General features: G+C 50.7%; 2 protein-coding genes across 10 annotated transcripts in view; one reads left to right on the forward strand and one right to left on the reverse strand.

Annotated features, from left to right (window-relative positions):
- SPIDR (scaffold protein involved in DNA repair) overlaps positions 1-8063 on the forward strand; it is a 258654-nt gene extending 250591 nt beyond the window's left edge. For 8 of the 9 annotated variants that reach the window (XM_064480799.1, XM_064480801.1, XM_064480803.1 and 5 more), the window contains 4 exons: positions 1786-1879; positions 2550-2664; positions 2858-2911; positions 6866-8063. In XM_064480799.1, the coding sequence (XP_064336869.1) occupies positions 1786-1879; positions 2550-2664; positions 2858-2911; positions 6866-7030 (428 nt within the window). In that variant the 3' untranslated portion in view covers positions 7031-8063. The remainder of the gene's footprint in view (positions 1-1785; positions 1880-2549; positions 2665-2857; positions 2912-6865) is intronic. The other variant, XM_064480800.1, reaches the window with a different exon arrangement.
- Positions 7810-9375, reverse strand: CEBPD (CCAAT enhancer binding protein delta). Its single transcript, XM_064480808.1, has one exon. The coding sequence runs from the start codon at positions 9336-9338 to the stop codon at positions 8568-8570; it is 771 nt and encodes a 256-aa protein (XP_064336878.1). The 5' UTR covers positions 9339-9375; the 3' UTR covers positions 7810-8567.
- Positions 9376-16314: the final 6939 nt, after the last annotated feature.

Raw genomic sequence — 16314 nt, forward strand, 5'->3', positions numbered from 1 at the left:
CTCAGTCCCGTTTAAATTCCTCTCTAGCTTCTCACTCCTCCCACCATCAAGTCTAAAATCCCCACCCAGACCCTGGACGGGCCTGGCCTGCTGACGTCATAGCTGTCTCACCTTCCTTTGTGGCTGCTTGGCCTCTAGCCCCACTGGCGAGTAGCGGGTGGGCTATGCCCACCCTGCCTCCAGCCCTACCTCCTGTCCATCCTTTAAGGAAGCCTCCCCTGACCCCAGGCCAGCCTAGAGGGCCTCCCTTCTGCACCTCTGAGGGGTCTTTTCCATTTCTCAGTTTAGTATTTATTTCATGTTTTTTTCATAGACTATGTTTTAGAGAAGTTTCAGGCTTACAGCAGAACTGAGCAAAAGGCAGAGCTCTGCCGAATCCTCCTGCCCCAACACACGCATAGCCTCCCACCATCAGCGCCCCCAGCAGACAGGGCATGAGCCTGCTCGTCCTCACCACCTGGAGGCCATAGCTTGCATCAGGGTTCACTGTTGTGCTGTGTGTTCCTAGACCCATGTGTGGCGTGCAGCCGTCATTACATATCATACAGAGTAGCTGTCCTGACCTAAAGTGCCTTGCGCTCCGCCCATTCAGCCCTCTCTCCCTCTTGATACCTGGTAACTGTAGCTTTGCTTTTTCCAAAATGTCAGAGTTGGAATCATGCGTGTAGTCTTTTCGAACTGGCTTCTTTCTCCTAGTCATTTGCATGTAAGTTTCCTCCGTGTCTTTTTGAGGCTTGATAGCTCATTTCTTCTTATCAGTGGGTAATATTCCATTGTCTGGATGGACCACAGCTCTTGTATCTGTTCACCTACTGAAGGCTGTCTTGCCATGTTTTGGCAGTTACGAGTAAAGCTGCTGTGAACATCCGTGTGCAGGTGCTTATGTGGAGATACATTTTCAGCTCCTTTGGGTAAACACCTAGGAGTGTGATTGCTTGATCGTATGATAAGACTATGTTTAATTTTGTAGGAAACCATCAAACTGTTCACAGTGGCTGCACCGTTTCACACCCCCAGCTGCCGTGACTGAGCGTTCCTGCTGCTGCGAGTCCTCTCACTTGGTGGTGTCAGTGTCTGGACTCTGGCTGTTGTCATACGTGTGCAGTGGTGGTGCATTGCTGTTGTACTTTGCAGTCCCCTGACAACATGATGCTGCGCGTCCTTCCGTGTGCTCACATGCCGTCTGTGTATGGCTCTGGTGTCTGTGAGGGTCTTTGGCCAATTTTTAAATCGAGTTGTTTTGATTCTTCTTGTTGAGCTTTAAGAGCCCTTTGTACGCTGTGGACAAGAGTCCTTCATCAGGGTGTCTCTTGTGGATACTTTCTCATGTACTTTGACATAGTAACTCCACTTGTGTGAGTCTATCCTGAGGAAAGGGCCCAGCACAGAAAAGGCCAAGTGGACAGATGCCCACTGCCTGGTGCTGGAGCACCTTGGAGACCTGGTGGCCAGTGTGGGCCGTGGCTGAGGGAGCCATGACCCAGAGGCACAGCCGTGCAGCAGCCTCGGGGCAGGATGAGACGGTGCAGTGACGGTTTGCTTGTAACAGCTTTGTCTGTGCCCATCTGGAAAAAGGCAAAGATGAAGATACTTGGTTAGGTGGTAATACACCTGAGCTTTAAAACTTGCTGTAATTTTGTGCAATAAAAGGAACTTATAAAAAAAACCTGAGAAACATTTACATAAACTCACAACCTGAGCCCCTGGTGTTAACCGTCTGTGACCTGAGGAGCAAAGAGAAGCCGGGGCAGAACCACCCTGAGCCTGGCTGTCTCCCCGGCCCAGGCACCGTGACTGGCGTGGACGAGAGCACCGCCTTCTCCTGGCCTGCATGTGACCTGTGTGGCAGCGCGAGACTGGAACAGAGCCCAGGAGACAGGTATGCGGCAGGGCTGCCGGGAGAACGCAGGTCAGCAGCGACCTGCCGGGACCCCAGGGCCGATGCCTTGGACCAGGCCAGGCCGAGCTGCAGGGAGGAGGCCACAGTGCAGTTCTCTTCCTCTACGCCGGTTCTGCTGTGCCTGTAGCTCCTCCTGTCCTTCAAGAGGTGCCAGGTTTCCTCAGCTCCTTTATTATCAGGCAGAAGGAAAAGAACTCGGGGCAGACATGGGTGAGAGACATATTGGTGACTGCACAGGTGTCCTTTGCAAGCAGACATCCCTTCCCTGCCCGCCCCCATCGGGCCCAGTGTCGACCCAGTTCTCCGAGCCGGTCCTCTGGCCCCCCGTGACTCCTGCAGCTTGATGCCTCCTGGAGGTGGCCTTATACACAGGGCACTGAGTTGCATGTGGAGACAGGAGAAGCAAGACAGAGCAGAGACGCTGATGACTAAAGAGGTTCTCCTGTCCCAGCTGCTTCCACTGGTTCAGCGTGGACGTGGCTCCTGCCTGTGTCCCTCCATCCTCCAGGTGTCACGTGTGTGGCCGCACTGCTGAGCACGGCTGCTGCTGGCCTGTTTTGGGACCTGAGTTCCTTCTCTGTGTTGGGTGCGAGGAGTGTCTGCACTGCCAGACTCCTCGCTTTCCTTGCATCTTGTTTCCAAACCTCAGGGGCACCTTCTTCTGTGGGGACTGCTCCCGCCTGGTTACCTCTCCGCTCCTCAGGAGGCACCTGCAGGTCTTCCTGGACTGCCCCTCGCGCCCCCAGTGCACAGTCAGGGTCCAGGTAGGAGGCAGGCGGGACCCCTGTGCCCTTTTCCACAGCCTGGCGGGAGCTGGGAAGGGGTCAGATGCACAGTCCACTCAGGGCTCTGCGATGAAGCAAGTGGTGTAGAGCCCACGTCAGTTCTCGGGAGGGGAGTGTTTTCGGTGTGAGTCAGTGGTGGAGTCCTAACCTAGCCCCTTGGTTGTGATTGCAGCTGCTGCAGGACAGTATTTCTTCGCTCCTGAAGTTTGCCGCCAGCGAGGATGGGGTGAGTCCGGTGCCAGCACAGGTGCCTGTCTGTCCTGCTGTCCACTCCTGCACCCACAGTCACAGTGAAGGCCGCAGCACGTGGGTTGAGCTCTCACCGCCCCGCACGGCTCTGGCTTTGCTGCGTTTGCTGACGAGGGCCCTTCCCTTTTGAGACTGAGGTTCTTTCCTGATGGGTCTTGCAGTAGATACATGGTCTGTCCCCCGGCTTTGGTTAGCATAGGTTTCAACTCCTGGCATGGTTTCACGTTAATGGAACAATTGTCTGAGATACACTTTTTTTTTTAAATTGCTGGGTATTCTTGAGTCTGAGCATCTGCCAGATTGGTGGTTATTTCCCCGATCTGGCTTGTCAGCTCTGAGAGTCAGTGTGTGAGCTTCACAAAGAGGTGTGAGATGTGCTTTTCCAAAAAGACACCACCTGAACACAGTGTATGTTGGGCCCTCGTGAACGAGAGAGGTCTGTCCTTGTGAGAGATGTTTGAGGGCCTCGCACGTGGGCTGTGGGATGGCTGAGCTCCAGAGAGAGTGCTCAGCCCCAGGGGGCAAAAGGTATCTGTGACCATGTCAGGGCCACATCCAGGTGGCAGCTGTGGGCCAGCTCGTGAGGTTGCCATGAAGGGGCGGCTGACCATCTGCATGGCTCTCTGATAGGCTCCCAAGGCGAAATTGGTTCTGATTCTAGTCTGAATTTGGAGGCTCCTGGGCTGCCCTCTTGGCCACTTGCCAGCCCCGTCCCAGCCTCCCCCTGCACATGGGGGCAGGGGAAATGGCAACCCCTACACTCTTTCATCCTCACCGGGGGTCGGTTTGAATTAAATCGGAATGTGGACAAATCCAAGCTTGGAATTTTGGAGGATCACTAGTCTGACGGCAGTTCCAGCTGATTCTTGGCCTCACGCCTCTCTTTAGAGCAGCTCGGTGACCCCCGTTCCCCCATAGCACAAACCTGCATCCGAAGAGCTGCTGCTCAGTGGGGACTGACGTTTAGACCCAGCTGCGGGAGGGCCTGTAAACTAGTGTCCCTGACTGTGTGGAAGTGAGCAGTTACGACCAAGCACCATCTCACCACATTCCACGGCCTCCCAGCAGGCAGAGTCCACCCCGACCAGAGAGGCAGAGGGCTCACAGACTCTCACAGAGAGAAGGCCGTCGCTCTCTCCATGGGGACACCCAGAGAGTCAGCAGCTGGCCCAGTGGGGGCAACAGGGACCTTGCGTGTGTTCTGATTGAGGCCCTGTGTTTGACGGGTCGGGGGCAGCAGTTCCTACGACTGTCAGCCCTTGGGTGAGGCTAGTGGGTGGGAGAGCCCACAGTAGGGGCTCTGAGCAGGCACTTCAGCCGGCAGGTCTGGGTGATCCGGGAGCAGGGTACGTTGAGAGGTGCTGGGGCCATCCCGCTTAAGGAGAACACAGCAGCGGAACCAGACGAAGCCCACAGCTGAAGGCTGAGGGGCGGTGTACAGGACATGCTGGCCCTGCAGCTGCTCAGGTGCCCTCGCTAGGCCCCCAGGAGAGTGGCCCTCAACCACCTGCTCTCTTCAGAGACCTGGAGACCAGGGGAGGCCCTCATTCGCTTACTCCCTCTGATGGAGGCAGGCCTTACCTACCACATGCCGGACTTCCCAGCTACTTACATCCTACTCACAAGGCATGCGTGTGCTCGTGCATGTACGGTGTGGAGTGTGTGCACGTGTTCCCTGGGTGAGGGGTGAGGGTGAGGGCCCTGGTGTCCCTTTGGGGTGCTCTGCTGTGGAGCCCGGTGATGGGACTGGGGTTGGCACCCCCAGATGCTCAGGCTTCGCATGATCTTGGAAGGGAGCTGACACCGGTGGTGTAGGACAGACCTGGGTGCAGACATGGGCCACAAGGCCCCAGTCTGGATTCTGTCCGTCTTCTGGGACCCAAATCCAAAGAATCAGATTAGGACTTTGCATGAGAACATGACTTCATCTTGGGAACAAATGTGCGGTTTCTTGTTAGGACACAGGAGCGTTGGGGTCAGGCCTGCACTTTAACAAGGTCAGACAGCAGATAGGAAAGCGGTGGAGCTGACAGCGGTGTGTGTGCCACATCTCCAGGGTGACATGGCAGGGACAGGATATGTGCAGCTTGTTTCCCCGGCCTTCACAGGAGGAAAAGTTAAATACATTGCACCTTTGAAGATGGAGGCACATTTTACACACACACACAGATACATGCATTCACATGACCAGCATATGTGTTTGCTGGTGATTATTTTAACCTCTCCTTGTTAATTTCCCCCAAATATAAAATATCTATAATCTCCATTTATAAACAATACAGTTATTATAGAAAACTGTAGCTGCCAAACCTGGCATTATAAAAGACAGGATTTTCTGCTTTTTTTCAAGTCAAGAGTTCTGTGCTTGTACCCCAGGTGGGTGGGTGCCTGGGCCCCGCCCTGACCTCACACAGGTGCAGCCCTGAGTGGGGCCTCCCTCACCAGCGTCTCTGTCCTCATCCTGCCATCTCCACTGAGTCAGGCCCCTTTGTGGGATCCTAAGAAGCTCTCTGAACAACTGAGGGGGCCGTGACCTTGACGTCTTGGCCGCAGGCCCCAGGCAGAGGCCTCTCCACCTGTCCAGTCACACCCTCATTCCCTCCCTTCACCTGTCTTCACGATGACTCTCACCTCCATGAAACATGGTCGCGCCAACCTGAATTTGCTACTGAGGACGCCAGAACTCCCTGCAAGCCATGCAGGGGAGCCCAGCTTCAGAATGTACCGTCTTGGGCTCAGCGCTCCAAGTCTTACCCTTCACACAACCCTGCAGCCTGGACAAGGCTCCCCCGGGCAGCAGCCAGTGTCCCAAGGGCTGGGCTGGAGTCAAGGAAGCCCGTCAGTCCCCGGCCTTTGTGCCCTTGTTGGCTGGGACCTTCCCAGGCTCTGGCCAGACCCCTGTATAGCCTGGGCCCCCTCATGGCATGAGTCTGGGTCCCAAGCAGGCAGGAAGATGGGAGTCTGTCACCACCAGGCCTAGAACACACTCCCTGCCCCTACCCCTCACTCTGTTCATGAGAAGCCAGTCGGCCACCCAGCCCAGACCCAGGGTGAGGGCAGTGAGGTGCCAGCCAAGGAGCCAGATGTGCCAGCAATGGCCACGTCATCCAACCCTCCAGCCTCAGTCCCCTCTGCCACCATGCCGGTAACGGAAGGGGCGAGTTCGCACTGCACTGCACTGAGCTGCCACAGACGTCATCAGGTGTCTGGCACAGACTGAGAGGGATCCTAATGCTGCCCTCTTGCAGGAGCCGGGGGGGGGGGTGCTTTCCGGAAGAACATGTGACCACCTAGAGCTTCAGTTTCCCACAAGGCCAATAAGCCTCTATTTTCATCCCCAGCCCCATGAGAAAAATGGGGACCAGGAGGACACAGCACACCTTCCCAGCCTGGTCTCCTGGTGCCCCTGCCACACATGTAGAGAGGAAACTTGCCCAGGATTAACCAGTCCCCTAAGATATTCATCGGACAGTGTGAAGGGAAAGCTTTCAGCAGCCTCAGAAGGTGTTTAGCTCAGTGTAACTCTGGAAGAAAGGGGGTCCTTTAAGGAGGAAAGTTTGGGGCAACGGAAATCCTTGGACCAGAAGTGCGGCTGGACTGGGGAGGTGGGAGTCAGCTGCAGGCGTGCTGCATGCTTCCGGCTGGGACACAGGGCATGCCCCACCCCCCAACCCCCACCTCTTCTAGGACAGCCAACTGGGAGAGGTGCGTCATTGCGTCCACCAACATCAATAACATACTTTACATATTTTTGTGTAAAAACTAACGCAGCTATCAGAGAAAAGCAGTTCCTTCCTTTGCCTGTTGTTCTCACCTTTGCAGAGCCGGGTTGTGGGCCGCAGAAGGGCCTTCTGCTGTCGTGGGTGTCCTGTGCTCTGGAACAGAACGTCCCAGGCTGTTTGCTTTAACCAGCCTGCCTTTGTCCCCACAGAGTTATGAAGTGAAGAGCGTCCTTGGGAAGGAGGTGGGGCCGTTAACCTGTTTTGTCCGGTCCCTCACCACCCACCCGACCAGCTGCGTGGGGTTGGAGGAGGTTGAGCTGCTGAGCGAGGGGAGAGCCTCTTCAGAAGACTGGCCGCGGCCACAGGATCTGTGAACTTTGCAGAGTGGCTGCGAGGTGGTGGCAGTTTAGGGTGGTTATTTGTTAACTCTGGGCAGAATGAATGTACTTTATGATCTTGAAATGGAACTTTGATTTTTCGGGGGCAAATGTTCGTTAAGATAGTTTGGTAAACTACAAATCAAAATACTTTTTTCTATGGTTATATATTTTGTATTGCCTTTCTGCAAAATTAGGAATATGTTGTTAAAGCTTAAATACGCTTGAGGCCTTCATTTTATATTTATCTTAGATAATATAGTAGAAAAAATTACTTTGTTCCATTGTAATTTTAAAGTGTTCAGATTTTACCAGGATTCAATGTGTTTTTCTTTAATGTTTGTTTTAACATTCCCCAAAGAATACCCTGCAAAGCTTAAGCCTCTGTCCTCTCTCGTGGTACTAACTGCGCTGCTACAATCAGCATCCAACTTAAGCGTTTTGCAGCTCAGTATTTTTTGGAACATGTTCAGGGGAACTATGTCGGAGGTTAAAGCTGTTTCCCGTAAAGTGTAGATAAGGTAACCCTCCAGTGATACTGCCAGGTCCAGTTAGTCCTGCTGGGTCCTGCACCAGCAGCCAGGATTAGCTCGCAACGGGAGAGCCTGGTTATCTTTCACCGTCTAAGTTAAAAGTAAAATCGTGGATTAATTATCTCTGGACACTAAAGATTTAGTTTCCTCCCTTATGACAATATAATCATGACAGGCCCTGGTTAATCGGTTACGTAATATAGGCGTAGCAGCCAAGACCAAGAAAGGCTGCCTAGTACCCACTTTCACGGGGGACAGGCAAGGCTTTATTTAGTCGTTCAGATTAAGCGTTGAAACATTACAAGTACTGACAAGGTAGCCGGTTTTTAGTAGCTTTGTGACTGTCCTTTCCATCCTACGTGACCGTTCTGTATCTTACGCACTTTGAAAATCTGCTAGAAACTCTACAAGACTGAAGAAAGTGAAAGCAAATCCCATGAAAGCCAAGACGAGTCGGACTGGTTTTCGGACAACCTGAGCCCTCCTCTCCCTGCCCCTGGGGCCCCCGCTCGAGGTGGGGCGCGCTCCCGCCGGTCTCTGACACGTTCCCGGGGCGCCTTCCACCCGAGGGGGGTCTCTGCAAGTTAACGAGCACGTCCGCAGGTGTAGTTTGGCCTGTTTGAGAAGCAAAGAGACGATCTTCCAGGAACCCGGCCCCGGGGCGCACGCCGGACAGACGCGCCCTTCCCGGGGTTCCGGAGGGCTGCGAGCGCAGGATTCAAGGTTGGTCTAACGCGTCTTTATTCTTACAAATACTGTAAAAATCAATATAAAAATGTGTGCATGCTCAAGTCTTTTTTCCTCGTATCTACAGTACAATGGCTTGTCCCAAAAGTCTCTTTTACGAATGTACCTTTGCTGCATCCTAGGCGTAGGATGTAGAGAAGCTGCCGTCACAGTAACTTAGGGTCCACGCGGCAGCTGTCTTGAGTCCCAGCCGAGCACGGGAGTCCGGCCCGGTGGCTCCAGACACCGCGGCCGCAGCCCGCGCGCCCCTCGCGTCACCGCGCGTCCGCCGCCCCCGCGCCGGGCAGGAAGGGCGCGCCGGGCAGCTGCTTGAAGAAGCGCCGCAGCCCGGCCAGGTCCCGCGTCAGCTGCTCCACGCGCTGCTGGAGCTTCTCGTTCTCGGCCGAAAGCTCCACCAGCTTCTGCTGCATCTCCTGGTTGCGCCGCTTGGCCTTGTCGCGGCTCTTGCGCACGGCGATGTTGTTGCGCTCGCGCCGCTGCCGGTACTCGGGGCTGCCGCGGTCGGGGCCCCGCTTTCCCGCCGCCTTGTCGCGCGCCGGCCCGGGTGCTGGGGGCGCAGGGCTGCGGCGCGGCGGCTCGGGCGACGCGGGCGGCGTGGGTTGCGCGGCGGCCGCCAGGCTCACCACCGTCTGCGCGCACGCGGCCACCTGCGCGGGCAGCAGCGAGCCGGGCGCGTCGCCATCGCCCCAGTCGGGCTCGCGCTTGAGCGGTCGCGGCGCCGGCCCGGGGACCGCGGGGCGCGCGGGGCCCCCGGGCAGCAGCTCCAGGGCTCCCGCCTTGTGGTTGCTGTTGAAGAGGTCGGCGAAGAGTTCGTCGTGGCACAGTTCCAGAGTGGGCACGGCGGCCATGGAGTCGATGTAGGCGCTGAAATCGATGGCGCTCTCGTCGTCGTACATGGCGGGCGCGGCCGGCTCGGTCCCGCGGCCCGGCTTTCCCGCGCGGCCCGGCTCGTAGAAGGCGGCGGGCTCCGCGGACCAGGGGGCGCCGCGCGCCGGGCTGTCCAGGCTGAAAAGCGCGGCGCTCATGGCGGCGTCGGGCCGGCGGCGAGCGCGGTTCCCGGGCGGGCCGGGAGCCGCCTTTTCTAGCCGGGCTGACGCGCACGCCCCGCCCCGACCGCGGACCGCGGGACCCCCGCCTGCGCGCCTCCCCCGCGCTTCCTGCCCGCCGGCGCGGCCCGCGCGGCTCTGCCGGGAACGACCCTCCCTCGGCCGCGCCTCCTCCTTCCTGCTGGTGGGTCGGGTCCTCTGCGCCCGCGGAGCCGGGGCGGAACCAGAACGGGGCCTGGGCTGGCGCGCGCCGTCGGAGGGTGGCGCAGGGACTCGGGAACCGGGGCGCTACCTCGCGGCTTCAGGGAATTCGCGTTCTGGTGCTTCCCGATCGCCGAGATGGGGAGTGGGGGCAGAGCACATGTGGGAGGGGTCTCGACTTAGTGGCGCGGGGCTCGGCCCGGTCCGGGGGTATTTCCTCCAACCCTGCATGCCTGGGGCCAGTGGAACCTGCGAACCCCACGCCCCTGCCAGCCCCGAGAGCCCCGCAAGCCCCGCGATCACCCCGAGAACTCCACGCTCATTCCCCCACGAGCCCCGCACCCCCCAGCGCTGCTCCCGGGTCCACTAGAGCAGTGCCATCTTGCGGTAGTGTCTTCAGTCCTGTTTTTAGTTCCAGGCTCTTTTTTTCCCCTTGTTGAGTATTCCAGAAAGAAGTGCCTTTGGATCCAGAGCAGTGGGGTCTTTCTTGAGGAGAAAGATAAGGTTTACACTAGTAGCCCTGACAAAGTATTAACCGGTTAGCTCTTCACATTGAAAAATGCAGGAAGAGACTCTGGGCTGGCTTTGTTCGTTAGGTTTCCTACAACTTGGGGCAGGCATTTTTCACATCACCGTCCTCGTTCACACTTGGCCTCCGTCCACATCCTTTCTCGTTCGTGGACTTCGCGTCCCAACATCAGGCGTTCCACAGACTGTCGCGGGAGTGTCTGTGGCCAGTTCCAGAGGTGAATTCTAATGACGCACCATAGATACTGAATCAGTTTTCTAGAAGGACGACGTAGCGCTCCAGAATTATGCAGGGGACACGAGGTACATGTCACACTGTTAATTACCCATTAAGGGTAAAGCCCAGGAACACCCAGAGAAAAGACGTATTTATTTTGGAAGCCATAAAAATGTCACTAAAGCCCTCTCCAGTCAAGGAGTGCGAAAGAAATGCTTATACGGAGAACCATATTCTCTTGAAAATAATTCAGTGAGATGATTAGTAGATTCAGGTATCAGATTAGGACTGAGCTTGAAAGAGATGCTGCGCACATATTTTTGAAAGATGGGTGTAGATTTAAGAACCTGTGAAGAATTTTCTTTCCTTTTCCAGAAAGAGGGAAAGAAGAGGTCATAGATCAGCAAAGTATAGATTTGTTATGATATTTGAAGGCAAATTAAAGACTATTTAAAAATATAATAAAACAAGTTAAAGTATAGCTTTTGTGACAGTAGATGTTCCAGTCATTTCTTGCATGTCTTCACTTGTTGTCTTTCCCTAAGTCTGTTTATCCAAGAGAAATACAAAGTTGTTCATCATTTAGCCTTGGGGATCTTTCACCTGTGGCGGTCTGTGTAGAACTGTCAAAGGGAGGTAGTCCAGTAAGAAAACATTCCTTGAAAACTCTGGAGCCTTGAGTCCCTGTTACGAGGTCGTTACTGTGTTGAGCTCAGCTGAGGTGTTCACCTGCAGTCCACGTCCCGTGGACTCTGAACACACCGTCCTTCAGATATTCAGGGGCTGGAAATGCCTGCACCTGCTCTGGCTCTGGGGCTCTGTCAGGGTTAGGAAGTGGGTCGGTTTAGCTCATTCCTAACACGAAGGGGAGGGTCCACACCTCTGTCTTTGTAAGAGATCATTTTTGGATGCTTCATAGGGTGCAAGACACGGGCAAGAACAGTTCTCCAAATTAAAGTCTGAAACTGGAAATGTTTCTGAGCAGTGCGGGTGTCAAGAGGAGGGGAACTGTGACTTTAGCGCCCTCTTCAGATGACAACTCCAACAGTCAGATTAGATACTTCTGTTAACCTTCTGGCTTAGGGATAATTTTAACTGTATGGTATGCTCTTGTGTGTTTGTGTCAGACAGTAGTGAGGTTACAAATGTAAACTTTTGGAGGAAACCTTATTCCCAATATATTTCTTTGTAAAAGGAAATACAAGGGCATAAAGAACAAGGCATGTGGGTATTGGAGTCATACATCCCTGGTGCTGCTAAAACCTGTATATTTTATTAAAAACCTACTGTAATGGTTTTAAAATTCTGCATTCACTTCAGCCTCTGGGGTTTAAGAGGCAGATCCCCCAGATTACAAACTAGGCAGAGCTGGGAACAAGTACCTGATTCTGTGAGTCAGGTGTCTCACGTTCCTGGCAATAAAACACCAGGAGAAGCAATTTTCCTTCCCAGCCCACTTCCTCTGAAGTGGATTCAGCCTCCCTCAGCCCACACCTGTCAGCCCTGCCACAGCCCAGGTCCCCGGCAACCTCCGTGGTGGCACATGTGTCACACCTGCTCACCCAGGAAAGGCACGGCGGGTCTGCTCTCCTGCACCCTGTTCTCCCCACGCTGTTCTCCAGATAGCTGCCAAGAGACCTGGAAGACGAAGTTACCATCAGACTGCTTTGTTCCTTAGATTCTTCTGAAAGGTTCTTTGACAATAGAATGGAGTTTATTTCCAAGTGTGAACTTCCACTGCCCACTTCTTTAAATCCATATCCCACCTCAAGCAGCTGACTGACTCAACTCTGAAAATCTTATGAACCTGCCAGGCCTCATGCCAGGCTGATGCTTCTGGGAGTGCATGCTTACCCCGTCTGCTGTTTGGCTGGCAGGATCCTTCCATCTGCTAGAGCCCTACCCATATAGTACCTCTCTGTTGTTCTCTGTGACTTATTTTCGCCAAATTAATCATTTCCTCATCTGGTTTCTCAGAAAAAAAAAATACATATTGCCAACTATTAGATGCAGAGTTTAAAATAGTCTGTTGAAATTAGGGTGCATATGACAGTCACCACTGGCCAAGCTGTCAGTTATGTTTGTCATTGCCTGCATATGGTGTCACTGCCCGGGAGTGAAGTCCTGGAGATGACAGTAGAGAGCACTCTTGTAAGAAATTCTGTCACCCGCACTCTGGATGGAGCAGAGAGCAGTGTTGTATGAAAAATACAAACATCAGTAACTCTCGAGTTTAAAAGTATTTCAGAGGAGGCAAACAGTGAACATGATAGAAGTCTAGGGATATCTTAAGCAACATAACAGGTTTATATTTTCCTGTTTACATATGCATGAGTGATACATTATTACAATCCATGTCTAAAGGAGAGTGAATGCTTGATATGAGTACAAAATAGTACATTTAAAATGCAGGAGGAGCAAAGTGGCTGAGGCTGGTGATGTGGGTTCCATCCCTCCACTGTAACAGCTGACAAAACTGTCCGAGTCAACTTCTGCAGAGCTCTGGAATCCTCCCCAAACCCACAACAACCAGAGGAATGCATAATGAAGAAAGAAGTTGCTGCATTGCAACAAGAGAGTGCCGTGGCATTTCAGATGTCCAGCTCGCACTTCCCCACTCTCCAGGATGATGGTGGTCATGAGAACAGAGCATGACCTCTGGTGCAGGTTGCTAGTGCCAGAGGGAGCAACACAGACTCTATTCTCAAAAAGCTGGGGTTGGGTTCTTGGACCTGCCATGGCCCCTGAGGGACAGAGCAAGGAATGGCAAAAGCCCTGGGAAGGAAGAGTTTGGAAAGGAGGACGTGGGGAGTAAGGGCTTTTTAAATACCAGGGGATCAAGAAGTACACGCATGGGCCCAGGATGGGCTGCATGCTCAGAAAAGGTCTGAGAAGACCCTAGTCCTTCAGTTCTAACCCCTCTTCACCATACAACTCACTCAGGAAGGTAATGCTAAGGCAGGACTAATAACAGCCTGGCTAAGCATTAAAGGAGTGCATGCCCCAACACAAAACCAGTCTGCAAAAACAGAAGAGTTTTTTTCTTTTTCTTTTTCTTTTTCTTTTTCTTTTTCTTTTTCTTTTTCTTTTTTTCCCCCTATACTTGTAAACTTTGGCTTCAGGCATTTAAGGTAACGCTTATATTAAAGCACAAGCTGACCACTAAGCTAGAGAGACATTTAAATGGCTATGCACAACGAAGAATACTGATGTTATAAAACAGTCCTGAAGAGTCACTAAACAAATACTAATAATCCGAAGAAAACACCAGCAGCAACCCTGGGTAGAGGAGAAAATCTGATTTCCAGAGTTGCCACATTATAATATTCAGAACGTCTGGATTAAGGGGAAGAGTATGAAGCAAGCAAAGAAACTAAGTATGACCCGTTCACAGAGAAGAAATAGAAAAATCCCTGAGGAAACCCAGACATTTGGCTTACCAAAGATTAAATCACCTGTTTCAAATGTGCTCAGAGACCTAAGGAAACCATGGACAAAGAACTAAAGGAAACCAGGATAATAATGGATCACCAGAGACTATCAGTAGAGATTAAGTAAGTATCGAAAGGAATCAAATTCTGAAGCTAAGATTAAATGAAAATGTCACTAGAGGGTTACAACAGCAGAACTAAAGAAGCAGAAGAAAGACTCAGCAAACTTGAATATAAGATAACTGACATTACCCAATCAGGGAAGCATAAAAAGAAAAGAATGAAGAAAAGTGATCAGAGCCTAAGGGACCTGTGGCACACTGTGATGAAACATACCAACATATGCATAATGGGAGTCCTAAAAGAAGAAAAAGGGGCAGAAAGAATATCTGAAAATACAATGACCACAAATTTCCCAAATTTTATGAAAGGGATTTATACAACCAAGAAGCCCAACAGAGCCAAGCAGGATAAACTCAAAGGGATCCACTCTTAAGAAAGATGATTATCTTAGCTATTGTAAACAGTGCTGCTGTGAACACTGGGGTGCATGTATCTTTTTGAATTAAGGTTCCCTCTGGATGTATGCCCAAGAGTGGGATTGCTGGGTCATATGGTAACTCTATTTTTAGTTTTTTGAGGAATCTCCATACTGCTTTCCCTAATGGCTGCACCAAACTACATTCCCACCAGCAGTGTAGGAGAGTTCCATTTTCTCCACACCCCATCCAGCATTTATAGTTTGTGGACTGTTGAATGGTGGCCATTCTGACTGGTATGAAGTGGTGCCTCTTTGTCGTTTTGATTGGGATTTCTCTGATACTTAGTTGTACTGAGCATTTTTTCATGATTGCAGGGATGCTGGTTCTGTTTCCTTCTAGTGATTGGTCTGTTCATATGATCTGCTTCTTCTTGATTCAGTTTTGGTGGACTGTATGTTTCTAGAAACTTGTCCACTTCTTCTAAGTTGTCCAGTTTATTGCCATATAGTTGTTATTAGTATTCTCTTATGACTTTTTGTATTTCTGTGGTGTTCATTGTAATCTCCATTTTTATTTCTTATTTTGTTTATTTGTATGCTCTTTTCTCTTCTTGGTGAGCCTGGCCAGAGGTTTGTCGATTTTGTTTACTCTTTCAAAAAAAAAAAAAAACAGGTTTTGGTTTGATTGATTTTTTTTTCTATTTTTTTTTTTAAATCTGTATTTTATTTATTTCTTCCCTGATCTTTATTTCTTTCCTTCAGCTGACTTTAGGTTTTGTTTGTTCTTCTTTTTCTAATTCTTTTAGGTGGTAGGTTAGGTTGTTTATTTGAGATTCTTCTTCTTTTTTGAGGAAGGCCTGTATCGCTATGAACTTCCCTCTTAGGAATGCTTTGCTGCATCCTATATATTTTGTGTGGTTGTGTTTTCATTGTCATTCATCTCAAGGTATTTTTTAATCTCTTCTTTGGTTTCATCATTGACCCATTGGTTTTTTTAGTAGTATGTTGTTTAGTCTCCATGCTGTGGGCTTTTTTCTCATTTGTTTTTCTGTGGTTGATTTCTAGTTTCATGCCATTGCGGTCAGAGAAGATGCTTGGAATAATTTCTATCCTCTTAAACTTGATAAGGCTTCTTTTTGTGCCTGACTATGTAGTCTATCTTAGAGAATGTTCCATGAGCACTTGAAAAGAATATATATTCTGTTTTGGGGGGCATGTGAAGTCCTAAAAATAACATCCAAGTCCAGCTGTTCTATTTTGTCATTTAGTATCTCCGTTGCCTTATTGATCTTCTGTCTGGAACACCTGTCCAATGAGTTAGTGGGGTGTTAAAGTCTCCTACTATTATTGTATTCCCATCAATTTCTCGCTTTATGTCTGTTAGTATTTGCTTTATATATTTAGTTGCTCCTGTATTGGGGGTATATATGTTAATGAGTGTAATATCCTCATCCTGTATTGCTCCTTTGATCATTACATAGTGTCTTTTATCTTTCATTATGGCCTTTATTTTAAAGTCTATTTTGTATTAGCTTGGTTTCTTTTTGGTTTTTGTGACTATTGTATGCTTTTGATATGTGGTTCCCCTATTTTTCACATATGTTAACCCGTTACTATATCTGTTTGCTTTAGACTGGTAGTCATGTAAGCTTAAACACATCCTAAGAAGAAAAAAGGAAAAAAAAAAAGAAAAATGAAAAAAAGGAGAGAAAAAAATGTGTATTTTCTGGTTCCTCTCTCCCACCTTTTAGGATTTTGATGTCTTTTTTTTTTTTTTTTTTTTTACATCTTCACGTTTATTCTCTTGCAATTCATTGTAGTTATCACATTTCCAAATATGGTTTTCTTGTTTCTATAGCTTCCTGCTTCTTTTCTATTTAGAGTAGACCTGTCAATATTTCTTTTAAGATGGGTTTAGTGTTGCTAAACTCTTTTAGTTTTTGCTTGTCTGTGAAGTTGTTTATCTCTCCTTCTACTCTAAAGGATAGTCTTGCCAGATAGAGTATCCTAGGTTGCAGCTTTTTCTCATTCAGGACTTCGAATATATCGTGCTACTCCCTTCTGGCCAGCAGTGCTTGTGTAGAGAAATCAGCTGAA

This window comes from Camelus dromedarius, chromosome 30 (genome assembly GCF_036321535.1).
Source record: "Camelus dromedarius isolate mCamDro1 chromosome 30, mCamDro1.pat, whole genome shotgun sequence".
In the NCBI taxonomy this organism is placed as follows: domain Eukaryota; kingdom Metazoa; phylum Chordata; class Mammalia; order Artiodactyla; family Camelidae; genus Camelus; species Camelus dromedarius.